The 27,677-nt window shown below is 42.4% G+C and overlaps 1 protein-coding gene across 1 annotated transcript in view; it reads left to right on the forward strand.

Annotated features, from left to right (window-relative positions):
- The window catches only part of Ncbp1 (nuclear cap binding protein subunit 1), a 35,137-nt gene extending 7,788 nt beyond the window's left edge, over positions 1-27,349 (forward strand). The window contains exons 4-23 of the mRNA XM_021199849.2: positions 1,496-1,652; positions 4,192-4,299; positions 5,029-5,150; positions 6,400-6,469; positions 7,235-7,450; positions 10,253-10,350; positions 11,274-11,337; positions 12,301-12,411; positions 14,184-14,248; positions 15,755-15,817; positions 16,923-16,997; positions 17,832-17,935; positions 19,899-20,021; positions 21,421-21,523; positions 21,990-22,083; positions 23,335-23,438; positions 24,020-24,134; positions 25,066-25,194; positions 25,569-25,682; positions 26,838-27,349. Coding sequence (XP_021055508.1) covers positions 1,496-1,652; positions 4,192-4,299; positions 5,029-5,150; positions 6,400-6,469; positions 7,235-7,450; positions 10,253-10,350; positions 11,274-11,337; positions 12,301-12,411; positions 14,184-14,248; positions 15,755-15,817; positions 16,923-16,997; positions 17,832-17,935; positions 19,899-20,021; positions 21,421-21,523; positions 21,990-22,083; positions 23,335-23,438; positions 24,020-24,134; positions 25,066-25,194; positions 25,569-25,682; positions 26,838-26,951 — 2,149 coding nt within the window. The 3' untranslated portion in view covers positions 26,952-27,349. The remainder of the gene's footprint in view (positions 1-1,495; positions 1,653-4,191; positions 4,300-5,028; positions 5,151-6,399; positions 6,470-7,234; positions 7,451-10,252; positions 10,351-11,273; positions 11,338-12,300; positions 12,412-14,183; positions 14,249-15,754; positions 15,818-16,922; positions 16,998-17,831; positions 17,936-19,898; positions 20,022-21,420; positions 21,524-21,989; positions 22,084-23,334; positions 23,439-24,019; positions 24,135-25,065; positions 25,195-25,568; positions 25,683-26,837) is intronic.
- The last annotated feature ends 328 nt before the right edge of the window (positions 27,350-27,677 follow it).

Below are 27,677 nucleotides of genomic sequence, written 5' to 3' on the forward strand. Positions count from 1 at the left end.
AACTTCTACGTCAAGTACTCTCTTGAAGGCTGGAGATGCTCTTGAAGCTTTTAATGACATAATTGTCCTTGCTGTAGTAACCATTTCAGGAATTTTTAAATAATGGCTAATTTTAAAGATTTATTTTTTTGTATATGGATATTTTACTCCTCTGCCTGTGGAAGTCAGAAGAGGGCATTGGAACTGGAGTTACGGGCAGTTATGAGCCACCATGTGGGTGATGGGAACCAACTTGAGTCCTCAGCAAGAACAGGTGCTCTTAACTGTCGAGCTCTCTAGACCCATAGATAAATTCTGTCTGCAGAGGAATCCAGTCAGTTCAGAGAAATGTATATCTAGACTAAGAAACTGTAAAAACGGTCATTTACACTTATCCATATGATATACACTGTTTTAATAGTGTGTATTACAGAATTGTTATGCTGGGCAAAGTTGCCATGCTTGCTTATGTACGTCTGAGCTTGGTATTGATTGGCAGTGCCCTTTAAAATCTTTTTACTTAGAGAAAGCTTTAGAGACCATGGTGTACTTTCAGTACAAGTAGTTTTTGAGGACTTAGGAAAGTCCTCCCCTCCCCTGTACCCAGCAAGGTGCCTTAGAATTATCATTAGGACTGCCTTGCTTTCCCTTTGCACTGTATCTAGAGACTTCATTTATTTTGTGTGTGGGTGTGCACTGTGCTGCAGCGTGTGTGTGTGTGTGTGTGTGTGTGTGTGTGTGTGTGTGTGTGTGCGCGCGCGCGCGCGCGCGCGCGCGCGCGCGTGGGGGGGGGTGGGCGCATGTGTGGGTGTGTGCATGGGTGTGGGTGTGGGTGTGTGTATGCTGTGTTGCAGCATGTGTGGAGGTCAGAGAACGACTTGGAAGAATCCATTCTCTCAAACCCAGGTTGGCCAGGAAGAGTTGTAACCCACTCAGCCATCTACCCATCCTCAGCATGCTCTCAACTTGATTCAACTTGATTAGCAGGCCCTGTTTTAAGCATTTCTTATATGAACTTGGTTTAAACTCACTTTAGTTCTTTATTTTTTATAAGCAATCCAATAATGTTTCTCCAAGAGGAAGTCTAGTCCCATGGTGTTTGGCTAGCTAAGTGTAGAAGCTCTGAATGCTCTGTTCCTCTTAATGATTCTGACTAAAGAATCTCATTTTGTGGAACACTTCAGAGATTACCATAGAAACCATCTTCTGTGGGGTTGTTACTCACTTCCACTCCACACATTAGAAGGAAAACTGCTCTAGCACAAGTTGCAGTAATTTTGGTGTGAAACTTCACAAGTAACTGTTTCTTAACTCTTAGAGTAACTAAAATGAAAAATAGTAGAGTCTGTATCTGCATACTTTTCAGTGATACTATGTCTTTTCAGAAGTCAATTTCAAAACATAGTTTAAAATTTTTTGTTCCAGAGTTATTTAATGTTAAGAGCTTCATGTACTATTCAACCACTTAATATAAAACCTTTGTTTTGGGGTTGTTTTGTACGGGTTCTCAAATCAGTGCACGTCTGTTACCTGAGAAGCTAACAATTTATACAACATTAGTTGGACTGCTGAATGCCAGAAATTACAACTTTGGAGGAGAATTTGTAGAAGCTATGATTCGTCAACTTAAAGAATCACTAAAAGCAAATAACTATAATGAAGCTGTATATTTGGTAAGTTTAATACATATGTATGTGGGTATAGTATATATAAATTATATATGTATAATTTATAATATATTTTAAATTAGTATTGAAATGAAGGAAAGAAACTTCTGCAAGTCCTGAAATTCCTGCTATTTATTACCCCCTCTTCTGTAAGCTCATTCATAGGGCTACTGTCTACTGGGTAAGCCATGCAGAAATCTGAGAATAATTTTCAGCTTTTCTTTGCTTCCTTTTCTCTGTCTCAATCCTCTCTAAATACTGTCTCCTAAATCCCCTTTGTTCCCATGGCTTCTAGCACAGTTTGTAACTTTTTGTGTGTTCTTAGCTGCCTCCGTACATGCCAGCTTGCATCTACTCTGCCTTTAAGTATGTCTTCAATAATAGCAGCAGTATAGCCTTTGTATAACTAGACTCGGCTCCTGTTGACTACTGGTTAAAAGCTTCATTTCCTTCCTGTGTTTTACAGTGCATGGTTTTAAAATTCTGATACACGGAATGATTCATTGGGCCACAGAGAGTAAATATTATAACGTTTAGAACTTTTGGGTTTTTTTTTTAACAGTTTCATGTATGCATGTAAGACATTCTGGTCACATTGGTCCCTGTTATCTCTTCCCCACTCCTCTTGCTGTACCCATTCTAGCCGCCTTGATGTCCTTTTTGCACATGGGTGACTTACTGAGTTTAATTAGGGTTGCTTGTATACAGGTGTGGGAAGTCATTTACTGGAACATGGGCACCTTAGTAGTGACTACACAACTGAAGGAGATCCCTTCTTCCCCAGAAACTGTTAACTGTTGTAGTAAATACTTAATATTAATCAGGGGTTTCTGCATTGCCTTAAGTCATTCAGTTCCAGACTTAATAAGCACTAGAGCTGGGCAGATACCAATCCTGTATAACTATTTTGTCTACTTCCCTGTCAATAACCATAAGTTATAATCTTCCCTGTTCTGCCTGGGTCATTCTTATAATAATTGGCCAGCCCTGTGGCCCCCCTGACACCATCTCCCTTTTCTTCACCTCTCTCCCTCTCCCTTGTGGTCTTTGCCTCCAACCCCAAGCCCCATCTTCTTCTCTTCTGCCCAGCTATAGTCATCTTTATTGACTGACCAGTCAGGGATAACTTGTGGGGCAAGGTTACATAGCATCACTTTTTTAAGTGAAGATCTCCTTGTTCCTGAGGCAACCAGGCCTGGTATTTAGCACAACAGTATGTAACTACAGACCAAACCGCAATGGTTACCTGCCAATAGCTCCTCAAGAAAGAGTGAGGCCTGGTGAGTTCCATCCTTATCTGAGAAGGAAAGTTGACCTGCCCAGTCTTGTGTAGGTTTTGTGTAACTATTGTAAGGTTATAAGTGTTGTGGCCATGTCCTGTCTAGAAGACAGCATGTCACAGCCTCCTCCCAACCTCTGGCTCTTAGATTGTTTTTACAGTATAGAACTTTTATGTGTTTTTTATGGAAGGAGATGGAATTAAGCCTTACTAATACCTAATACATAGATTGTCAATAATCCAGTGTTTACCATTGTAAATACATACCAGCTGGAGATCATGTGATCAAGTTAGGATCCATAGTAGGATATAGGATTAAAGCCTTGGTCTTTTGTGATTTCTCAGTAGGATTGCATTCTCTTGTCCCCTGTAACCCTGTAGCTATATAAATTTATTTGCACAGCCTTCTGCCAAGATTGCCTTCCCTGTTCCTCCTGAGAGCTTTCCTCACCCTTTATATCTTTGCCCGTTTTTTACTTATTGTTCTTTTTCCTTGTCCCTGGTGTCTCCCAAGGGCACTTTTTAATTTACCTTTTAGTGCAGGAGTTAGTTATCCCTTTCTGTTTAGTGTATGTTTGTCCCAAGTAGGCGGAGTTTCCTAAAACAGTACCTGAGTACTCTTTACTTAGCCTAGCACACACTGGACACCCAACAAATCTTTTACTTAAAGCTTCCGTTTCTACTTTTCAGTAAAAATTATCCCTAGCCAAATAGAAAGACCAACCTACTTCAGTAGAATGGAGTTACTAGGGCTGGAGAGATGGCTCAGTGGTTAAGAGCACTGACTGCTCTTCCGAAGGTCCTGAGTTCAAATCCCAGCAACCACATGGTGGCTCACAACCATCTGCAATGAGATCTGACGCCCTCTTCTGGAGTGTTGAAGACAACTACAGTGCACTTACATATAATGATAAATAAATCTTTTAAAAAAAAAAAAAAAGAATGGAGTTACTAGAATATTTGAATGTCTGGGTGCTTGCTGTAGCATGGCCAGGTATGCTGCAGTACAATAAGTAACTGAATGGGCATGAGCTGTCCTCTACTGCAAGTGATTATGGGCACTGAAATCTGAATTCATGTCATTTTGTGTAAATATTGTCTAAAGCCTTAAATTTAAAGACTTCTTAGCTGACAGGTTGCACAAACAAAAAGATAGTAAACTAAATATATGTGTGGTTTTAGTTTTGTAGGCTGATAAAGGTTGTTCATTTTGTAACTGTTATTGAAGACTGTTAGGTTTAATGCAGATATCCTTTATCCTCACAGGTCCGTTTTCTGTCTGATCTTGTCAACTGTCATGTGATCGCTGCCCCATCTATGGTTGCTATGTTTGAGAATTTTGTAAGTGTAACTCAGGAAGAAGATGTGCCTCAAGTAAGCACCTTTGTGTTGACTCTTTTCTCTGCAGCACCGCTGCTGCTGGCCTTTTTGTTTTTGTTTTCCCCACTGATAACAGCAGTAAACGAAATGCAATAGCATTATCTCACTATAATGCTTAATATCTGAAAGGCAAGTCAGCTGGCTTACTGGTGGGTTCTCTTGTTATCTTTGTGTTAATTCAAATGATTTTAATAAGATTAGAAATATATATTTAGCCAACCAAAGAATACACACGGAGGGACCCATGGCTCCAGCCACATATGTGGCAGAGGATGGCCTTGTTAGACATCAATGGGAGGAGAGGCCCTTGGGCCTGAGGGTGTTCGATCCCCCAGTGCAGGGGAATGCCAGGGAGGGAAGACTAGTAAAGTGGGTGAGTTGGGGAACACCCTCATTGAGGCGAGTGGGGGGGGGGATGGGATACTGGGGTTCTGAAGGGGAGACCTGGAAAGGGGAAAACATTTGAAATATAAATAAAGAAAATATTAATATATATATTTTTTTCTTTTTTGGAGATTCTTGTTAGCCAGATATTTTATTTAAGCCCTATTAAAAAGCCTCCCCAGTATTGCATTTATGAATTAAAAAGATGGGGGGAGCTGTGTGGCTCAGTTATAGAATGCTTGCCTACCATCTAACCATGGGAAGAGAGAATGGTTAATAAATAAATAAAATTAACTAGCATGCATTTTTTTTTTTAATTACCCTTTTAAACTTGTTCAGGTGCGACGGGATTGGTATGTGTATGCGTTTCTGTCATCCTTGCCCTGGGTTGGAAAGGAGTTGTATGAAAAGAAAGATGCAGAAATGGACCGAATCTTCTCCAGCACTGAAAGCTATCTCAAGTAAGGCCATCGCTCGCCTGTGCTTCCTTGTTTGCATATCCTGTTGATGCAATAAATGCCTTAAGTTCTCTGTGAGCAATAACACCACTTCAGTTCCACTTCTAAAAAATAAAACAGTACCATAAAGTTACAGAAACTGTTCATTTAATTTCATTCTCCTGCTGCCATAACTTACTAAGACCTCAGTACTTTGTTAGTGCAACAAGTTGGTAACGACTCTTTTAAGCTGTTTTCGTATGATCATGATACAACACTGCAGTATAACAGCTCTTCTCGCTAGAGTTCTAGTGTTCGTAAGCTCAGTCACCTGTGACTTAAAATCACCTCTCTGCTCAGGCTACTGAGTTGACTGAAAAAAGTTCAGATATGTTACTAATGTGTTCTGAATAGGTACATGTTAATTCTAAGCCAAGCCCTTCCCCAGGCCAGTGTAAAAAACAAGCTTTATTTTATTAGGTACAAACAATGGGCCTTGTTAGTAAGCATCCCTAATTACCTCACACCATAATGACAGTTAATGACCCTGTGCTCCTTCAGCGTTCACAGACCGACTTTTGTCATACTTCTTTGAATACCATTAATATTGCTGTGTTTGGTACAAATGAACATGACATCTAAAGACCTTTTTACATATCTGTGTGCCTGCAAATGTAAGTGTGGAAATACAGGCTTGATTTTATACAAATGTCGATCTAGCGAGTATACACTTACTTGCATGCATGTGCACTTATTTACATGCTTTTTTCTTTGCAGTTGTTATATAAAAGCACATGGTTCCATCTGATTGGAACAGTATTAACAGTATTCTTTTTTTTTTGGAAATAGGACATAATTTCTCTTTATTAGTTCACACTCTGTGAATATTTAGCCTGTGCAGGTTCCTGGTACTATAAACAAGATGGGAATATTCTTGTGTGTATGTGTGCATATATATTTGCAACTGTATTTATGGGGATATGAATTCATAGAAATGACATTGTTGGGTAAACATTCAGAACAGTTGAGATTTTTGACAGATATAGATTGTCTTCCAGAGACATACTGTTCCAGAACGAGGTTGTGCCAATTAATTCTCTGTGCCATCAGTGTTTGAGATACAGAAATACCTATATACTGATGATCTGTAAACCATGATCAAAAAATGTTAATCTGCTGATCTGATGGACAGAAATGATTTTCATTGCTTTAGTTAATCACGAGAACCATTTTACGTTTTAAATCCTAAGAGTGGATTTTCCTTTATCTTTAGAAGACGCCAGAAGACACACGTGCCCATGTTACAAGTCTGGACTGCCGATAAACCACATCCACAAGAAGAGGTGAATTGATTTCCATCTTGTAATGTAAACCTAGCTCTTGAGTAGATTCTTACCTCTGTAACATGCTTAAACTGAGTCAGTGAGATGGTGCAGTGGGTAAAGGTGCTGCCGCCAGCCCAACCCGGCATTGGGTTCCCGGACCCACACTGTGGAAGAAGGAACCTGACTCCTACAGGCTGTCCTCTGCGCTCGTGTGTGCTGTACAAATGAGAACAACTACGACCTCAGACAATGTTCAGCCGGTCGCACGTGTAGGTCTTAGCTAGGCCTCTAAGCACTTGAGTGAGGAGTTCATTTTCTCAGAGTCTGAAGCGTAGAGGGGCTAGTTAGTAGATGTTAGAATGTAATTGAAATAGCCCCTTGCTTTTTAGAATACCAGTTTACAAAGACTTGACAAGTTTTATATCTAAATACTCAATTTTAAAAATAGCAGAAGTAACAACTCCAAATGTGCTTCTGAAAACAAACTGCTTCAGTAGAAATGGAGAGTGAGCCTGCTCAGTAGGTGAGGGTGGCCTGAGATAGAGCTGGAGACTACAAAGGGAGAGCAACACCTGACAGGAGCTGTCCTCTGACCTACATGTGACTCTGTGGCAAGTGTGTGCACATTAAATTTTAAGATTTTAAATGAAAACAAAAACTTAGTGCCATTCTTACTACTGTATGAAATACTAAAGTGTTCACCTTGTTGTGCATTTTAGAGGGTAGACTTTTCTGTATTGTTTAGCCAAAATGTATCTATTAAACATTAAAATCTCTTTTTAGTATTTAGATTGCCTGTGGGCCCAGATTCAGAAATTGAAAAAAGACCGGTGGCAGGAGAGGCACATCCTAAGACCCTACCTTGCCTTTGACAGCATCCTCTGTGAAGCTCTGCAGCACAACCTGCCTCCTTTCACACCACCGCCCCACACCGAGGACTCCGTGTACCCAATGCCCAGGGTCATCTTCAGGATGTTTGACTACACAGATGACCCAGAAGTACGTGAGTGGAGGAGACCTCCAGGAAGGGCCTGGCTTGAAGCTGCACTGTGACTTAGTTTCCTTTGACTAATATTTTGAGACAGGGTTCTTTGTCTGGAACCCAGATTGGCTTTGAGTTTACAGATTCTCGTATCTCAGCCTTTCCGGTGCTGGGACTACAGGCTTGTACCACCTTGCCCAGCTCTGAAATAACCTTTGAATTTTCAAGGTTTTTTTTTTTTCTTTTTTCTTTTGGTAGCATAAGAAGATTGAAAATCAATTTAGTGTTTAAATTCAGCAAACTATATCACTTTGTTTTATAGTCTAGAGGGTAAGTTGAGAGCCAAGTTAGCTTGCATTTTCATGCAAATACTACCTGGGCCCACATGGGAGTAATTTACTTCTTTTGCCTCATATATCTAGACAGGTTAAATTATTATCTCATGTAAAATACCTTGATACCTCATATAATGAGGGCTCAATTTTAGTTGTAGGGTGGGGGTGTGTTGTGTGCATGGGGTAGCCAGAGGTTGGCTCCAGCTGCCAGTCATTGCTCTTTACCTTTGCGGGATGGGTTTGGCCAGGTCTCTCAAAGACCCTGGAGCTCACCATTGTAGCTACACTGGATGACTAGTAAACCCTACAAATCTCCCTGTCTTGAGGCTCCCACAGTGCTGGGGATAGAGGTACATGCCACCTGGTCTAGCTTTTATGTGGATTCTGGGGTCCTTCCACTGGGCCGTCTCCGGGCGCCGTGTTTAGCCAGTGTCTCGTGTTTGCTTAGTGTGTGTTTTTCTGCAGCCCGGTCCGTCTTCATTGTGACTGTCCTCCTGTCTTGGCCTCTTGAATTCTGAGACAGTACTTGTGAACCTCTATGCTGCCTATTCCAGCTTTTTTTTCCCCTGAGAAAGGGGCCCTTGTAGCATTGTATTTGCTATTGCACTTCAGGATGACCTTTAACTTGTGATCCTCCTGCCTCTGCCTCTATTGTGATTACAAACATTCCCCACCACATCCAGTCTTACATTGAACCCAGGGCTTTGTGCATGCTAAGCAAGCTACTGACCAAGCTACACTCCCAGTCCTATTTAGCTATTGTTAATATTAAAAAAAAAAAAAAAAAAAAAAAAGCTTCCTTTTCTAAATTATCAATATTTTTAAACAACTTAGTTTACGCTATTCATATTATACAATTATTAAAAATATTTTCATCAGCCTCCAAGTTAATATTCTAGTTCTACTTTTTATGTTTTTTATTATGAAGCTAAATTGTTGGCAACTCTTTAATAGAAAAAAAAGATTTTTTTCTTTGGTATTTGATATAAAATTAATATTTAGGCACATACTAATTATTTGTATCTCAATGTGTATGTCTGCCTTGGGAGCAGGCAGCAAGCAGGTGACTACTAGATTGTTTCTGGAGAGAAGCTTACGGTAGCAGAGCTACTGTGAGCTCCGCCCTGGTCACGTGCAGCAGTTCAGCCTCAGCCCCAGCACAGTAGGCTTTTCAGGGTTCGAGTTTGTGAGTGAGCACCCTGTTTATTTTAAGGTGCTGTGCCTGGCTCTGCTTCTCTGGTTACCTTGTCACATGAGTTTCATGCACCAGATTCTTAGAGAACAAATGTATTCCAAGAGAGGGACTTTAAGGTCTATGTTGTTGGCACAAGTGAAATATGAAGTATATGTAATCAAAACCAGCTGTCTTTGTATGAAATACCACTACACAGGACCTTTGGTTTGGTTTGGCTTTGATTTTGTTGTTGTTGTTGTTTATTTTTCTTAATTTTCTCTTTAAAGAAAAGAATACAAACAAAAATAAAGCCGAGATTCCAAATGCCTCCTTCCCAGGCTCACAGCCAACTTCTCCCTGGATCTGCCTGGAGCACTAGTGGGAAGGGCTAGGTCAGGATCATTTAACCTCACACAGATCAGTGTAATGCCTCCCCTGAATGCTGGGGGACTTGATTGCCAAGTCTGCTGTATTAAATAATAAGAAAGCACCTTGATTCAAAATTATATGATGACCTAATTAGGTTTATCAACTGAAAATCTAGTTTATATTCATGCCATTTAGTCTTTGTGATCAGTTAATTATTATTGTGGTGAAGGAAACAAGAATTTGACCTCAGTATATATTTCTCCTGTGATAATTACATTTCCTTTTTGTTGTTGCACACAGCCTGACCTTCCTCTGGCACAGAGTATAAATACTTCAAAATAGTTACCTCAAAATAACATACTCTTGTTATTTTGATAGTGTCTTTTAAAAGTGTTTATTAAATTTAGAAAGTGGGCGATGCTTCAGTGGATAAAAGCATGGACCATGAAACCTGACACCAGAGTTCCATCATTGTTGCCAGACCCCCATAGTAAAGAGAGAGCCAGTCCCCACAAGTGTTCTCTGATCTCTCCCGTGGCACACACCCATACACAGACAGACAGACAGAGTGATGGAGTTTTTCCTTTGTTTGTTTGTTTGTTTGTTTTTGTTTTTCAAGACAGGGTTTCTCTGTATAGCCCTGGCTGTCCTGGAACTCACTCTGTAGACCAGGCTGGCCTCGAACTCAGAAATCCGCCTGCCTCTGCCTCCCGAGTGCTGGAATTAAAGGCGTGCACCACCATGCCCGGTGTGATGGAGTTTTTAAAATAAAATTATAAAATGGTTCTGGTATCATTACAGATATCTCAGGAGTACTATACACTCGATCCGTGGTAGTTATATAGCACAACAATTCAGCCCTAGTCTCAAGTATTTATTGAATAAATGAAAGAAAGCTGTTTAGTGGTTGTGCGTATGAGTACACTTGGTCTCCTTTCCAGGGCCCTGTTATGCCAGGGAGCCATTCGGTGGAGAGGTTTGTCATCGAGGAGAATCTTCACTGCATCATCAAGTCCTACTGGAAGGAAAGGAAGACTTGGTAAGATCCCTGTGTGGCACTGTAAAGGGAGTAGGAAGGCACTGTGGTTCTTTTATAAGATAGACTATATGCTGAGTAGCCTAGCAAGCGTGAGGCCAGCGTTCAGGTGTGCATGTAACAGTCAGGTGCTGGCACTCAGCCTCAGCTCAGGTCTGGAAACACTGAAGCAGGAGTATCCCCAGGGGCTGCTGTCCCATCAGTCAGGCCAATCAGCGTACCCCAGGTATTTTGTTTGAAATATTTTTTTATGTGTATGAGTATTTTCCATGCATGTATAGTTGTATACCAAATGTGCATCCAGTGCTCTCAAAGGCCATAAGAGAGCCTTGAGTCATCTGGAAATGGGGTTACAGACAGTTGTGAGCTGCCAGGTGGGTGCTGGAATGGAGCCTGGGTCCTCTGGAAGAGCAGCCAGTCTCCTTAACTGCTGAGCCACCTCTCCAGCCCTGAAGCCCAGGGGTAGTGAGAAACACTTGCAGAAGACAGTCAACCCTGACCTCTTGACCTCGGAACATATGAGCGCGCACACACCCCCACCCCCACCCACACACACACAAATATGCTAAAATTAAATAGTAGGCTGGTTTTATTTGGATGTATGGAAATTAAAGCATACTATATCTGTTTTTGTTTCTGTTTTTCTGTTTTCTAGCATTTAGAAACCTAAGTGTTAGTAAATTGTCATAGAGCTGGGAAGTTTTGGCTTAGACTTTGAGGAGAAATGTATTTGGGAGTGGAGCGGAAGGTGCTGATATTACTACTTTGCTTCCATTTTGTGTGTAAGATAATTTATGCCATGTTAATAAATAACTGAGTACTAGAACATGACAGCGAAGAATGCTTTTCAGCTAAATTCACTATATTTAGGGCTGTTGGGTTTCATGTACCTTTGTAGACTTACTGACTTAAATCACTTTTTACAGCGCTGCCCAGCTGGTGAGCTATCCAGGGAAGAACAAGATTCCCTTGAACTACCACATAGTGGAGGTACGTATGCCATGGGGTGCTGAGCCTCACTTTCCTGGTATTCATCAGGCTCCGAAAATGAATAGAAGGGTTAAGGAAATGACAGCAGCTTTGGTTCTCAGTTAACCTTGCTAGGAAAGGAAGAAAGGAGGGTGGGACTCAGAGCCATTACCCGTTGGATCATCTTGCTGGCCTCAGCTGCCTCTTCTCTCTCTNTCTCTCTCTCTCTCTCTCTCTCTCTCTCTCTCTCTCTCTCTCTCTCTCTCTCTCTCTCTCTCTCTCTCGTGCCACACACCTTTACTCCAGGCACCTGGGAGGCAGAGACAGGGGGATCTCTGAGTTTGAGACTAGACTGGTCTACAAAGGAAGTACAGGACAGCCAGGCTACACAGAAAAACCCTGTCTCAAAATACAAAAGACTGGGTGTCACCATATCACGCAACCTGATCCAGGACTCATGGCCCTCCTGAGTTGCTGACTAGGCATGTGCCACCACACTATTTTTAAATCTGAAAATGTTAAGAATTCATCATGCACTAAGTGGAAAGAGTGCAGACTAAGGTGTTAGACGTTTAGGAGAGGGTAGGAAATAGCCTCCCCAAAAGATCCGAGGTCTGGTGTGAGTAGCTGTGTAGACACTCAGCTGTCTCCATCTCTGGTCCACCAAGAGTTCGCATTACCCACAGGAATGCAGCTCCACTGATTGAGCCTCTCGATGTAGTGCCAACCTCAGTCAGTCAACTCTGAGACTTCAAGGATGGACTCTTGAGCACTGTAGATCACAGCAGCCTTCCTCTAGCAGACTCTTGGTGTAGAAAGGGGGATGTTCATGTTGTTCAGTTGTAGGTCTCAGAATTAAAGGTAGTTCCTTTCCCCTTGTAGGTGTCTTGGAGTTTGTGGTTGGATTGTAATATGTAGGTCTTTCTAATGTAGAAATGCAAAGATAACTGAGGTGTAGGTTTCTGACTCTGGGTTGTTTCCCAGGTGATCTTTGCAGAGCTGTTTCAGCTTCCAGCGCCTCCTCACATTGACGTGATGTACACTACACTGCTAATCGAACTGTGCAAACTTCAGCCAGGCTCTCTGCCCCAAGTGGTATCCTTTTATGGTTTTAAGTGTACACACTTTGGCTGTGCTTTTAAAAGAGTACACAGTATGGAGCTATTTTTCTCAGGTTCACCTTCATGTTCCTGTGCTTTGGGTTTTAAGGATAATGATTTCATTTGCTTTGTTTTTAAGTAAATAACACGTTGAACAAAATGAATGTTTGTGAAGTTAACATATAGCATCCCTCTCTACTTAACATAGAATGTGGTGTTGTGGCTTAAAAGCTGCTTTCTTCCCCTTGGTAGGATCCTGTTCCTTTCACGACACACTAATAATGCTGGTATTGCCTTTTGTTTGTCTTCTGAGGCAGGGCCTTACTCTAGCCCAGGAGGGCCTCAGACTCCAGGCCCTGGGATTACAGGTTTGAGGCCATGTCCAGCCATTCATTTGCCTTTTAAAACAATAGTTTCATGAAGAAAATGTATATTCTGCACTTTCAGGACCTCAGGCCTTCTATAAGCTCATTAGATAAGTTGCATGATTTAAATAAGTAGTTCCATGTCTGTAACTGTGTGTGTGTGTTTATGTTTTGTGTGTGTGTGTGTGTGCGCGTGCGCGTGCGCGTGCGCGCGCGCCCACACACGTGTGTGTCCCTTGCAGTCTCCGCCCCTGCTTGCACGTGTACCCACGATGCTTTTGACCTTCAGTGGTAAGCATCAACAGCTTGTACTTAGCATGGTCTGCCCTACAGCTTTCTCATGTGTCTCATAAGCCATTGTACTTATCTCCAGCCTGACACTCATTTCACAGCACCCTGTTGGTCAGACCCTTCTATTTATTTATTTATTTATTTATTTATTTATTTATTTATTTATTTATTTTACTGTCTCCCTCTTAGATGATGAAAAGTTTCTTTTTTTACTACATTTTTTTTGTCTTATAACTTTATCCTACCTGCCTCTCAGTCTTAATTTCTGAACTTCCTTTCAGATAATTAAAAGATCAGAAAATACTCCAATTTCAAGTATTTTTTTTTATCTTCTTGGCATTTGAAAGAAAAAAAATATTCTATACATGACACTATCTAGAAGCATATATACCCACAATCCCAGGTGTCTGTTTCTTTTTGTACATCCTGAACGTCCATCTCCAGTTATTTCATAGGGAATTTTTGTTTTCAGAGATAGTTTACTGCTAGTGATCACTACAGATTTTAGAAAAATTTTTGTTTGCTTTTGTTGTGATAGTGGTTTTCATTCTTAAAGATGAGATGACTTTTTAGAAATAGAATTGGGCATAATACTTATAGAAATTATATTTGTGATATTTCCAAATCAGAAATAGCCTGTGTCCAACAATACATGAATAGATAACAAATTTTGTTTCCTTGCAATGGTAATATTCAGTTCAGCAACAAAAAAAGACTTGTTTTTAACGTAGTGAACAGCATAAGTTGAAAAATAAATTATGCTGAAGGAAAGAACAGATTTACAGAACATGGTACTATCTTTGTAAAATTTTGAAAACATGTAAAGATTCATTTATGACAAAAGATGGGTATATGCTTGTGGAGGGGTCTCACATGGCTGAGGGGTGCATACAAAGCAGTCAGGGATACTGTCCATCATGGACAGCTGAAGTCGGGGATATTGTCCGTCATCAACAGCTGAACCCTGAAAAACAAGGTGAGTTATGTGGAAGGGTGGAAGACACTTCATGTCCTTAGGAGAGACCCAGAGCCTGGGTTTCATTTCTCATTTCTCTCATCATACTTATTCAAAGAAGAGTGGGAAGTGGTTTTCCTTACCCTCCGATCACAGCTCGCGCAGGCCACTGAGATGCTGTACATGCGTCTGGACACGATGAGTACCACGTGTGTAGACAGGTATGGACGGCTAGGTTAGTGCCTGCAGGAATCCTCAGAAGACTGTCAAGGATTTCCGAATTGTTCCCTGCTTTCTGAGCCCCGTGTGTAGTAGTAGCGCCCGTTAGAGCGCCACAGTCTGCTCGGTTTCAGGCTGCTGGCGCCATGCTTGCTTTTCTCTAATAATTTCATTTATTTTCCTTTAACTTTTCCTGCTTAGTTGCATCTGCAAGTCTTTAAGATAAGCTTACTTTGAATGATAAATCTAATAATGCATTTACTGTATATAAACATTTACAGATAATCTGTTTTGAAAGCATAGAGAAGTATCTTCAAACCTGTGACTGTACAATTTCATTTTACATTAAATCAATGAACAGAACCTACCTTGGAAATGTTAGAACAAGATCACTCCTTGATCATTGTGTCCTTTGGGGGAAAGTCTCTGTGACTACCTTTACTGGTTTTTTTCTTCTGTCCATTTCCCAAGTCAGGTCGGAGCAAAAACTAAACATTTATCTAATAATCTGTATCTCTTATCAAATCTTTTATTGAAAAGTTATCTGTGAGAACCGTCTCCATCTATGACCTTGAAACATTTCAAATGATTGAAATCAGAGTTTGAGGGAAGTGCTTTAAGTAAGTGTCTTCCAGTGTCTCTAATTGAGTACCAATTCTGTAAACATTGAGTACTTAGACGGTCTTCATAGCACTATTGAACACACTAAGATGTTTCCTGTCTGAGAGCTGAGTGTTTTTAAGTGGGGAGCCTCAGGCATGTAGGCTGTCATGAAAAGGTTGGAGTGGGCTGGAGAGGATCAGCAGTCAAGGTGCTCGCTGCTCTTCCAGAGGACCTGAATTTGGTTCTTAGCACCCACATCCCAAAGCTTTACAACGATGTAGCTCCAGCTCCAGAAGATCCCACTGGCCACTGGCACTGCATGCACACCATACATATGTACACACACATACATTCATGCTCGCATACATACATCTATACATACAATGTAAACACAGAAATGAAGAAGTAGTTACACTTTTTAGAGGTCATGGTTTTAAGTATGAGAGACTAAGAGCTGGTGAAAGGCTCCATGGTTAAGAGCACTGGCTGCTCTCCCAGGGACCCATGCTCAATTCCCAGCAAAACATGAGACGCTTACTCTGATTCTGCCGTTTGGAAATTCTTTGTAAACATTTAACTACAATTTAATTTTTAACTACTTCCATTTCATCAACAGTTACACCTGAGAAAAATAATATTCCCCTTCATAGCTGTGAGGATTATGTATTTTGCACAAAACATGAGCTTAAATCATAGCTGTTCCCTAACAAGAATAAAAGGTAGCCCCATTGTAAGAGATGAGATATCTAGGACATAGGACAGGGAGTCAGAGGCTTTGCTGAGAAAACAGTTAAAGAAGCTATGGGTAGTGGGGTGTGCACCAAGACAGTTGAGCTGTATAATGGATTTTATAACTGTGGTCTAAATTACACTCTTCATTTTCTGTTCTCCACTCCCCAATGTAGGTTTATTAATTGGTTTTCTCATCATCTAAGTAATTTTCAATTCCGTTGGAGCTGGGAAGATTGGTAAGTGTAATGTTTTATCCTTCCTTATGTAAAACAACTGGAGATGCTCAGTCAATAAAGTGCTTCCTACTCAAACATAAAGACCCAACTTTTGATCTCCAGAGCCCATGTTAAAAAACCCATGTTGAGCCCTGCGTGGTTGCACACGCCTTTAATCCCAGCACTCGGGAAGCAGAGGCATGCCCATCTCTATGAGTTGGAGGCTGGCCAACTACATAGTAAGTTCCAGACTACCAGAACTACCCAGTGAGATGTGGGCTTCTAATCCTAGACATATTGACAGATCCCTGAAGCTCACTAGCCAGCTACCCTAACCTAATGGGTCAGTTCTGGGCCTAGTGAGAAACACTTATCTCAAAAATCAAAGTGGGTGCCCCAGGGAGCAATGCCCAAGGCTGTCCTCTGCTCTCCTGCCTGTGCATGTCACAGTCATGGGGGCAGCTTATGAACCTTAGTATTTAAAACTCTATGAGTACTCTGTCTGCATGTACAGCTGCATACCAGAAGAGAGCATCAGATCCCTTTATAGATTGTCACGGGCCAGCCACCATTGTGGGTTCTGGGAATTGAACTCAGGATCTCTGGAAAACAACCAGTACTAATCACTGAGCCATCTCACCAGCCTCTAAAAATCACTTTTAAAATAGTCTATTGTCGCCGGGCATGATGGCGCACGCCTTTGATCCCAGCACTCAGGAGGCAGAGGCAGGCGGATTTCTGAGTTCGAGGCCAGCCTGGTCTACAAAGTGAGTTCCATTGTACATGACCCATCATTGGTTTGAAACCCACTGTTTAAGAAGCTGGGATTCAGCTGGATAGAAGGGCGCACGCCTTTGATCCCAGCACTTGGGAGGCAGAGACAGGGGGATTTCTGAGTTCGAGGCCAGCCTGGTCTACAAAGTGAGTTCCAGGACAGTCAAGGCTATACAGAGAAACCCTGTCTTGAAAAACCAAAAAAAAAAAAAAAAAAAAAAAAAAGTCTGTTGTCTCAAGTATTTTTTTCATTGCTATTTAGTTACGATATGTGGGTGAGATAAAAGGTAGAAAGATCCTAGTATAAGCCAGGAATGCAGATTAACTTAATAAATCCAGATTTCCTCCCCAGGTCAGATTGTCTTACTCAGGATCTTGAAAGTCCCAAACCAAAGTTTGTAAGAGAAGTTCTAGAGAAGTGTATGAGGTAAGCTCTTCTCACTTGTCTTCCTGGTTTAGCTCTCGGCTGCTCATGAAGGAGACTGCTTGAACTGGTGACAGGATTTCTCTTTCCTCTGTTTTGCGCTTGTGGTGCATGTCCACGGTATTCTTTCCTAAGTCCTGCTGTTTGTCCATCTCCCACCTCACTTTTGAATCAAGATTTAGGCTTCAGTTAGTTAGCTGTACCATTTGGATTTTATGTGAATTAGGCCAATGAGATTCTTTTCTATGTCTCCCAACATTAATGAATATTTTCTTATTTTCTAAACTTGGGTTTTTATTTAATTTGTGTTTTCTTAGTCCTCTCCTAGAGCCACCTATTTACAGCACCCTTAGTTTGTAATTAATGGAGTGTTTTGGGGAACTGTGATTAAGCTCTTAATGTGCATTTTAAGGAGTAGCTGGGTTGAGGCCTTTGGGAAGACACTGTGTGCATGTTTTCGTGGTATATCCCTCTTTTCACATCCAACCCAACATAGGAAATTCTGTGTAATGCTCTGTCAGGCAGGGCAGTCTCCCATTTATGCTTTGCTATGTCACATCCAACCTCCCAGCCATGCCATCTGACCCGCACCCAACCGGCTCTCACTTCCGTCTCTCACCGGCAGACTGTGGGGCCCTGAACCCTTACTGTAAAGCCAGTGTCTGAACAGGCCAGAGCTCACCTATGCTGATTTACTCAAAGGCGTGAAGGACTGTCCCCATTTGCTTCTTGGTTGTTCACTGAGTTTGGGATCTTGGGTTCTGGCGTTCTGGGCAAGTTGAGTATTACCAAAGACTGAAACATGAGACTTTTCTGAGGCTCTTATTTGTGTTGTAGGTTGTCTTACCATCAACATATATTAGATATTGTTCCTCCCACCTTCTCAGCTCTGTGTCCTGCAAACCCAACCTGCATTTACAAGTATGGAGATGAAAGTAGCAGTAAGTAATGAATCGACAAGCCTCTCCTTCACAGACTGCTCTGTGCGTGCTCTGAAGCTGGTTGTTCATAGGGGGGAAACTGACTTATTTCTGCATTTGAAAAGTAACCCATATTAGCCACTAGATTAAGGATTTTGTGTTATTATTAGCTTTTAGGTTTCTTCTATTTATATTGTTTACAGTGTTTTTTCACATGAACTTTTAATACAGTACAAAGAGTAGTAAGAGGAATTCTTTCCTGGAATGTACTAAGACTGAAAGTGTGCATTTGTTATGATGGAGACGTCTTGAATTGGTTCATCTTGTCCTGGTTAGCGTTGCCATGCTGTGATGGAGCATGGCGACCACAGCAAGCAGAGGAAAGGTTTATTTGGTTTATACTCCATGTGTTCATCTCCAAAGGAAAGGAGGACTCAGGCAGGCCAGAGGCCATGGAGGGACGCTGCTTACTGCCTTCCTCCCCTGGCTTGCTGAGCCTGCTTTCATGGTAGAACCCAGGATACCAGCCCAGCGGTGGGGCCACCCACAGTGGGCTGGGCCCTCCCACATCAATCACTAATTTAAAAAATCCCCTACAGCTGAGTCTATTCTATACTTTAAAAAAAAAAAAAAGACTTTATTTAGGGCATGGGAGGGGGGAGTTAAGAGAGTAGCAGAGACAGAGAAAGGCAGAGAGAAGGAGAGAGTAGATAAGTGAGGTCGGCCATGGCCATGTGGAGAGAGGGGGAGCAAGGGAGCAAGAGGCAAGAGAAAGAGAGCAAGAGCTACAGCTGAGTCTTCAGGAGGCCTGTTCTCACTGGGGGGTCCCTCCTTTCAGATAAGTAGCTTGTGTCAGGTTGACATGAGACACCCCCCACCCCCCCAGCACACCTGGTGCTGGGACCCCTGGGCACTTCGAAGTCTGCTTCTGGAAGTAAATTTGTCATCATGGCTTTCACCATTGGCCCCATGGGTTGGGGGATTGCACCATGAATTGGACGTGCTGGAATTGCTGTGGTCTTTTGTGTTGGACCATTTAAGCTTCTGGGAGGCGGGGTGTGCATTGGTGTTAGGTACAGAGGTAGAGGGCAGGTTTTCCAGCCCTGCTGTTGTGGTTGCACTAAATGTTGTCACTATTCATGAGCCTCACATTTTGTGCTGCAAGGACAAGAACTGTTCTTCTTCCACACTACAGAAAGCTCTTTTTATCTCTAGTTCCTCTTTTCCTCCTTGGTCTGGCCCAAGTTTGTCATTTGTTAACCTTTAACAAACCTGATTCGTAAAAAATGCTTTCTGTCTTACTTCTGAAGTAAATTTCTTGGTTCTTCTTATTTTCTTATATGTGTGTGTGTATGGGGGGCGGGGGTTATTTTTTAAATTTTTGTTTGGTTTTCATAGAATTTCCTTCTACTTTAAGAGACAGGCTCACAGCAAGTATTAGCTATATGATTCTCCTTGTGTGGCCTGTTGTGACAGATGTTGGTTATGACAGGTCTTAGTATGATCCTATGTCAAAATTGCCTTCTTGTTACCATTGTCTGAATTACATTGAAAGTACATTTCTTTTCGCTTTGATACCTTTATAGTAACATAAATTCTATACCATAAGCACGTACTCACAAAGTCCTAACCAGCAGTAAGCATGCAGGGTTTAAGCACAGAGTCCTCATCTTGGAGGTGTTTACCTTGTTTGAACTCATTTGCTCTAGAAGAAAGTGTTGTTGGCAGAAAGACAGAAGCTTTTGGATTTCCAATGTCTGGGAGACCTGAGGACTGGTGTGCCCATGACACTGAGTGTGACCTCTCTTAGTCTAGATCAAAAGGCACTGAAGTAGGTGAAGCTTTTGTCTGTAGTATCATACACGGTTTAAATACTGATCTTGGGCTGAAGTATGCTGTTTTAAAAGGAAATAACAAACTTGGTTTAGCTGCTCATAGAAGAGTCTCTGAGCTTAATCTACCTTCCCTCCTGTTCTGTGTTTAGATTCTCTTCCTGGACATTCCGTGGCACTCTGCTTATCTGTTGCTTTTAAAAGTAAGGCAACCAACGATGAGATCTTCAGCATTCTGAAGGACGTACCAAACCCTAACCAGGTTGATGATGACGGTGAGAGAATGACCTCTTCATCTGAGCCTCAGGCCAAGTTAGCATAGAACAGCTCTGGTGACACAAGCTCTGTGGCGACCTATTGGTGCTCCCACAGTCTGTCAGCTGTTCTGAGAACCTGCATATTTCACCCCTCACCTAAGAGGCCCTAAAATTCCTGGGAAGAGCTTATATTAGTAAAACCCATCCTGGGTATGGTATGCACTCTTTTAATTTAGATTTGGAAGGCAGAGGTAGGCGGGTCTCTGAGTTAGAAGCCAGGTTAGATTACATAATGGATTTCAGGTCAGCCAGAACTACACAGTGAGACCTTGTCTCAAAAGCAGCACAGTTACCAAAAAAAGACATAAGCTATGTGCTACATACAAATAAAATCACACATCCTTCATTCAGGGGTTCCAGATAATTCTGCTTTCTGCCTGTCTATATTAAGAGGGCTTCCTGAGTAGGGAGGCTTAGTGGTTTGCATATTTTAGGTATGGCTGACACTTTCTCCAAATCATAAGCTATTATGATACTGCTGCCTAGTGTTTACTTAGTGCATATCATGTAATTTCAGCCAACATCTTAGTTTGTTTTATCTTCCTGGTATGAATAGGAAAATTGACAGAATGAAATAAAGGCTTACCTGACTGGCTAAAGAAGTACTGAGAGAGTTGCATCAGTACTTGAGCAGGCATACTGTGAAATATTAGTTAAGTGAATCTAGGTTGCACAAAAAGAACAGATGACAGGTCTGCAGAGACAGCCATTTGTTTGGGGAGTCCACTGCAGCCGTGTTAGTCGGCTGTGGTGACAGGAGGCTTAGCCTCGGCAGAAGTTGTAAGGCTAGGTTAGAGGTTTTGCTGGTTCTGCTTTAGTCTCGTAATCAGGATATGGAGGAGGGATGTGTGATGGTTTTAAGCAAATGGGTCATAAACCAGGAGTGGTAGTGCAAGCCTGTTAATCCAACCAAGTGTGAGGTTCCAGGCCAGCAACAGTGCATAGTGAGAGCCTGCCACAAAAACAGCCCTGAGTTATGTAGAAGAACTGAAAGTACTCCCATGAGAGAGAGTTAGGGTCTGCTTTTTCACAAGGGATTGACACAAGGTCTTGCTATGTAGCCTATGTTTTCCGTATGTGAAATCAGTAGAGTGTGGTGTTTGCTTTTCCTAGAACATTATTATATGTTCATATGTTATTATCCTTAGCATTCCAAGGTATAGAACCAAAGAATTACTATAGTTAACTTTTTGGGGGTCGTTTTTTTTTTCGAGACAGGGTTTCTCTGTGTAGCCCTGGCCAGTCTTGAACTCAAGAAATCTGCCTGCCTCTGCCTCCCAAGTGCTGGGATTAAAGTTGTGTGCCACCACTGCCTGACAGTTAACTTTTTTAAATCTTACTATAAAATATTTTTCAGATGAAGGGTTCAGATTTAACCCCTTGAAAATAGAGGTGTTCGTCCAGACTCTGCTGCACTTGGCTGCCAAGTCCTTCAGTCACTCCTTCAGTGCTCTTGCCAAGTAAGTATATACATTTGAGCACCAGTGCCGTTGTAAATTTTGCCTAAAATTGTTAAATATGAAGACCTTCCTACATAGTTTGCTAGAGTGGGGTTTGGTTTATGGTGGCTTCCTTAAGTGTGTGCAGTGTAGCTGTGCATGTGGTGGGTAAAGCAGTGCTAGCCTAGGTCCCAGGGACAGTCGTCTACACAGGCAGAGGGTCCAGCCCATCTAGACGCCTTTCCCAAGAGAGGAAGCAGCAATGAAAGCCTGCCCGAGGGTTGGCATCTAAAGATAGCAAGTTTGGTAAGAGTCCAGAAGGAAAGAGCACTCTCCTAAGTTGATGAAGTTTCTGTGGGTGCGATTCCAACACATTTATGTACTTAGTGATGACTCTTTTGCATTTATGTGTTATATTTTAAATTCAGTGACATTAAAGAGGCTTATGAGTAAAACTATATGTGGTACTTTGCACCTTTGTCTAAAGGTTTCATGAAGTCTTCAAAACTCTGGCAGAGAGTGATAAGGGGAAGCTGCACGTGCTGAGAGTCATGTTTGAAGTGTGGAGGAACCATCCACAGGTAACACTGCTCACTGAGACGTGGGCCTGGCTATGGAGATGCACACATACGACATTAGGTAGATTGCAATCTGCTACTAGTAGAATGTTTCTTAAGTCTGTACACTCGGTTTTATGGTGTTGTGCCATCTCGACCAGCAAGGAAGACGCAACCACCAGTTCTTCTAACAGCAGTTTATTCAGCAAGCTTCAATCTTCATCATCTCCCACCCGAACCCCGGGGAAAGCCCAATATATATGCATTCACACCAACCAATCACACCAGGCAACGTAGCTTTGCCAGGTGAGCAAGCTCAGCCAATGATCAGCACGGATAACAGCAGCAGCCAAATAAGGACTTGTTTATTATGAGAACTCTCTTCCTGTAGCCGCCATGTTGGGGTGCGGCCCCAGGGGCTGTGGCTTCCCACATTATGGAAATAATTAACTGATACATTCTTCTTGGTAGATTTTTAAATTACACTGAGTTGTTGCTTAGGGATGCATGGGAGGGTCACAGGGCCTGTGTGAAGTCAGAGGACAAATTTCAGGTCCATTCTCTCCTTCCACCATGGTGAGTCCTGGGTATTGAACCTGGCCTGTCTGGCTTGCCATCAATTGTCTTAGCCATTGAGTCATCTCACCAGACACAATCTCGGTCACATTCTTCAGGTGGCATTGTGGTTGGTTTTGTGCTAAAACATTTCCACACATATTAGATGCTGAGGAAGAAAATTGTTAGAACACAATATTTGGTAGGAAATAGTTACCATGTTTATCCATTTCTACAAACAAGACCCATGAGATGCTGCTTTTAAAGTAGGGAGATTTCAGTTGAAATTACACATACACAGACACATATATTTTTATTGAGGTATTATCAATTAAAGTTTCTTAAAGAGTGTGTGCTACCATTCAAGAGTTGTCTTTTCATGCAATCTTTATTGTTAATATAGTTTTTCTTATAATACTGGAGCATAGCAGAAGGCAAAATAAGTCTAAAGGCTGACTAGTCTAATCAAGACTGGTGGCCCATGTCTCTAATGGCAGCACTTGGGAAGTAATGGCAGGAAAATCAGGAGTTCAAGTCCAGCCTTAGTTATATGAAACCCTGTCTAGAAGAAAACAAAAAGACGAGCTATGGCTTGAACTGGTCAATTCTATTGCCATTAAGATCACATTTTATAGCCCCACTGTTTCATTTTCCTAGCATTGTTTATCATTGTGCCTGCTTATCTGTGAAACTTGACCCCTGTCTCTTTTCTTGTTGTAGATGATTGCTGTACTGGTTGATAAGATGATTCGTACACAGATTGTGGACTGTGCTGCGGTAGCAAACTGGATCTTCTCATCAGAGCTGTCTCGTGACTTCACAAGGTTTGAACCAGAGCTCTATCACCTAGTAACGTTGTGATGTTACACAGACTTTATAGATGATCAGGGCCAAATAGCAAGGGTTAACATATTGTGAAAGCAAATGAAATAAAATTAAAATCTGTGACAGTCTTAACTTTTCCACTAACACCTGCTATTTGTAGAGCACACTTGTCTGAAATATACCGAGTCCTGAACTGACATATGATCAAAAGTTTTTTTAGGGCCAACAAGATGGCTCAGTGGGTCAGGGGACTTGCTGTCAAGCCTAATGGTCTGAGATCCCTGGGTTTGATCCTCAGAGCTCACATGGTAGGAGAGACCAACTCTTATGTTGGTGTTTTAAGGGGTAGACAAGTACAGGTTATGGTCCTGCCCCCTGGTAGCCCGCCTGACTAACATGTGGAGATGGGTGCTTCATAATTCACCGCAGTACTGAGCTAGTGTTGCTGGAAAAGACTGCCTCATTCTTCCCATGGGCCAGAAGGCCCTGTAAGCCCCTAAGAATAAGAGGCTGAAACAGTGTAGATAATTTCCTCTGTAGTAACATAACATACATTAACCAAATGCTGTATTACTTTAAGGTTGTTTGTGTGGGAAATTTTGCACTCTACAATTCGTAAGATGAACAAACATGTTCTGAAGATCCAGAAAGAGCTAGAAGAAGCTAAAGAGAAATTGGCGAGGCAGCACAAGCGAGTAAGTCATGTGCCGAGCTGAGGGCTCGCAGGTTGGGACAGAATCTGCGGGGTAGTTCGAGCCATTGCCGTGACAGTTGGCTTTTTTTTTTCCAAGTTAAATAAAACTGTTACATGCTATGGCACTGATGTTGACCAGAAACTGTTTCCCTAGCTTACCACCTCTAGGTTGGCTTCCTAGAAGAAAACTTGTATATCTCTAAGTCTGGCACAGAGAAGAGAGACAGTTGTAGAGGCTGAGGAGAGATGGGACAAGTTAGTCTCGGTCCCAACCTGACCGTTATTCCCATGGTAACAGACTGTTTAGGGGGAAGCCATGAGCTGGCTGGTCCCCACACGTACAGTAGTGAGTGTTCCTGGTATGGGTTGAGCATATCTATCCAGGGGAAAAGTAAGTTTTAATGCCTGAGTTTAATGCCGGCCATGGTAGTGACACCTGGTAGGCCTCACCCCTACAATATTTACACCACCAAGTTTCCCCAGAGCTGTCACTCGGGGAATAAGAGCCCTTTAGTACAAAATCCTGCCGGGCATGGTGGCACATGCCTTTAATCCCAGCACTTGGGAGGCAGAGGCAGGCGGATTTCTGAGTTCAAGGCCAGCCTGGTCTACAGAGTGAGTTCCAGGACAGCCAGGACTATACAGAGAAACCCAGTCTGGGAAAACAAAAAAACAAAACAAAACAAAACAAAACAAAACAAAACAAAACAAAATCCTCCCCAGGTCAGGGGCATGGCTCAGTGATGAAGCCACTCCCTAGTGTCTCTGAGCTCCTGGGTTTGAGTCCTAGCCCCTCCAATCCATCACCCCCAAAACCAGCTCGAGGGAGCTGGAGGCAGGCCAGCCTGGGCCATGGAGCAGAACCTGGGGCTGATGTTTTTAATCATTCCCCTTCTGTGGTAGATGACACACACTGGCTTGTTGTTTTGCAGCGCAGTGATGATGATGACAGGAGCAGCGACAGGAAGGACGGTGCCCTGGAGGAACAAATAGAAAGGCTGCAGGAGAAGGTGGAGTCTGCTCAGAGCGAGCAGAAGAACCTTTTCCTCGTCATCTTCCAGGTGAAATGTAAAGGGCACGCGTTCTGTTAGTTTGCAAAGCTGCCATCAGAGCATGTCCCAGCCTGGGGCCACTGTGAGTGAACTGTTTGCTCTCCATCTCAGCATCTGTCTCCCGTAGTCCTTATGGAGGTGACTCGGGCGACTGCTTTCTTCCCTGACACTAACAGAAGCCAGGGCACATTTCTACAAGAGGCTAAGGGATTTAACGTTAAATCTCTCCCTTGCTAAGTTGACAGTTTTGGGGGAGTCCTGAAAGTCAGGAGTGCACACCACAGTCCAGTGGAGCAGCAAGACCTTTGAGAACTCTTGGTTCGGCTTTGTTGAGAAGTTAGCATTCCTCCCTAATACTTCTTCAACTTGTGCATCCTGTCCAGCGTTTCATCATGATCTTGACTGAGCACTTGGTACGATGTGAAACAGATGGGACCAGTATATTGACCCCGTGGTATAAGAACTGCATAGAGAGGCTGCAGCAGATCTTCCTACAGGTTTGTGAGGGGCCCAGAACAGATAGTCGGCACCACTGTCTCAGTCACACAGGCTTTCCAGTTTAAAAAGTCAGTGGTAAAACACTGGTCTGTCATGCTCGAGACCACAGATTGTGACTCTTACCACTGGTTTGTTGTTGTTGTTGTTGTTTTTAAAAAAAAAATGGTCCTGGGCTGGAGAGATGGCTCAGCAGTTAAGAGCATTGACTGCTCTTCCAGAGGTCCTGAGTTCAAATCCCAGCAACTACATGGTGGCTCCCAAACATCTGTAATGGAATCTGGTGCGCTCTTCTGGTGTGTCTGAAGACAGCTACAGTGTACTAATACACATAAATCTTTGGGAAAAAAAAAATAGTGCTGATAAAGTTATGGAGGTTACACAGCTCTTGTAGGCCTCTTCTCTCAGTTCACGTGCATTTGCTGCCACTACTGTTCTACAAAATACTTAGCCAGGTGCTTTGTGGCACGCACACCCTGGGCTGAGTATATAGGAATACTAAGGAGCCTTGCATGGAAGGATAGCAAGGGAACAAAAGCCCGCTAACTTAACAGTAATTAGATTTATAAAGTTACTTTAAAATCTATGTTCCCATGGTAAAGTGTGCCCACAGGAACAAGGTAAACTGCTTTCTGCTAGATTTACTGATGTGCAAGGGACTGGGGTTCATTTTTCCTCTTTAACCCCTAAGTTCACCTTTGTTTCAGAAAAGTGATTGATGCAGAAGTAATTATTCTTAAAGTTCAATTCTTTGAGCCTCCAAATCTCCCATATTTATTAGCCCATTTAAGAGGTAACTGAGAGCCCCTAGTCCTATAGAAATTTCTTGGTGTGTTTCAGTCTGCAGAGAAAAGGTTCCCACTTTCTGACGAGTTGGCTCCCTAGACAAGCTGATTTTGAAAATGTTTTGTGTCCTGACTTTGCAGACACGCTCTGCAGCTGTCAGTAGTGTAGCTGGGGCCAGTGGGCCAGCATCAAGGCTATAAGAACTGGGTTTGGGTTTACATTATTGTATGTCTCTTCACTCTTTCCCCTGCAGTGTTATACAAGGCTGAGCTGTCTCAGGAAATGTGCCAGCATGGGTGGTCTATGAGGGACATGTTCTGCAAGGTTGCTTGTTTGGTTTTCTGACTAAAGCCTCTTTTCTGTGTCCACAGCATCACCAGATCATCCAGCAGTACATGGTGACCCTGGAGAACCTGCTCTTCACGGCCGAGTTAGATCCTCATATCCTGGCTGTGTTCCAGCAGTTCTGTGCTCTGCAGGCATAACAGTCATGTTTCTTCCCTTTTTATTATCTTGAAATAACTTGTCTTATTTTTGATGGTTTGAATGTTTGCTTTCTTGTAGTAGCCTTTCACTTCCTGATGGAAATGGGGGAGGAGAGCGAGGGAATATGACGTGACCCTTAGTTCCCCTGAAGGGCAAGTGTGGCTTGATAACAGCGATGTTATGGTGACCGTAGAGTTGTACATATGTGAGCACAACTTTCCTGTGATAAATTTGATACTTTTTCTCCTTAGGGCACAAAACAACAGGTTTGAGGTGTGTGAAATGCAAGGTCGGGCTTGCAAAATAGGGCTTACAACCGAGGGGCTATCCCCAGGGAGCCAACTTTTCTCTGCTCCTGGGAACATGGCTGGAATAAACTGCAGTTATGGTTTTTAAACCCTGGGAGTCGTGGCTTATCATCTTAGTCTTTTTTCTTACTGAAGGCGTACTTAGTCTCCATCTGAAGCTGTCCTTTGCAAATACTTTCCTTAAGTGGTATTCGTATGATACTACTTGTTAGGCTAAAGGATTATTAGTACTAATCCCCAAATTTGTCTAAACATAAGCCACCCGGAAATCTTGAAAGTTACTTTAAAATGCAATCTCAAAGTATAAAGGTGGCAGCAGTTTTCCTACCTCTCAGGTGATTGCAGGTGTGTCAGTCATTGCGTCTGGTCAGACCCTGCACCTTCAAGAAGGATTTGTCCAAGATCCCGTAGTGTCAC

Source organism: Mus pahari, chromosome 6 (assembly GCF_900095145.1).
Source record: "Mus pahari chromosome 6, PAHARI_EIJ_v1.1, whole genome shotgun sequence".
Lineage (NCBI taxonomy): Eukaryota > Metazoa > Chordata > Mammalia > Rodentia > Muridae > Mus > Mus pahari.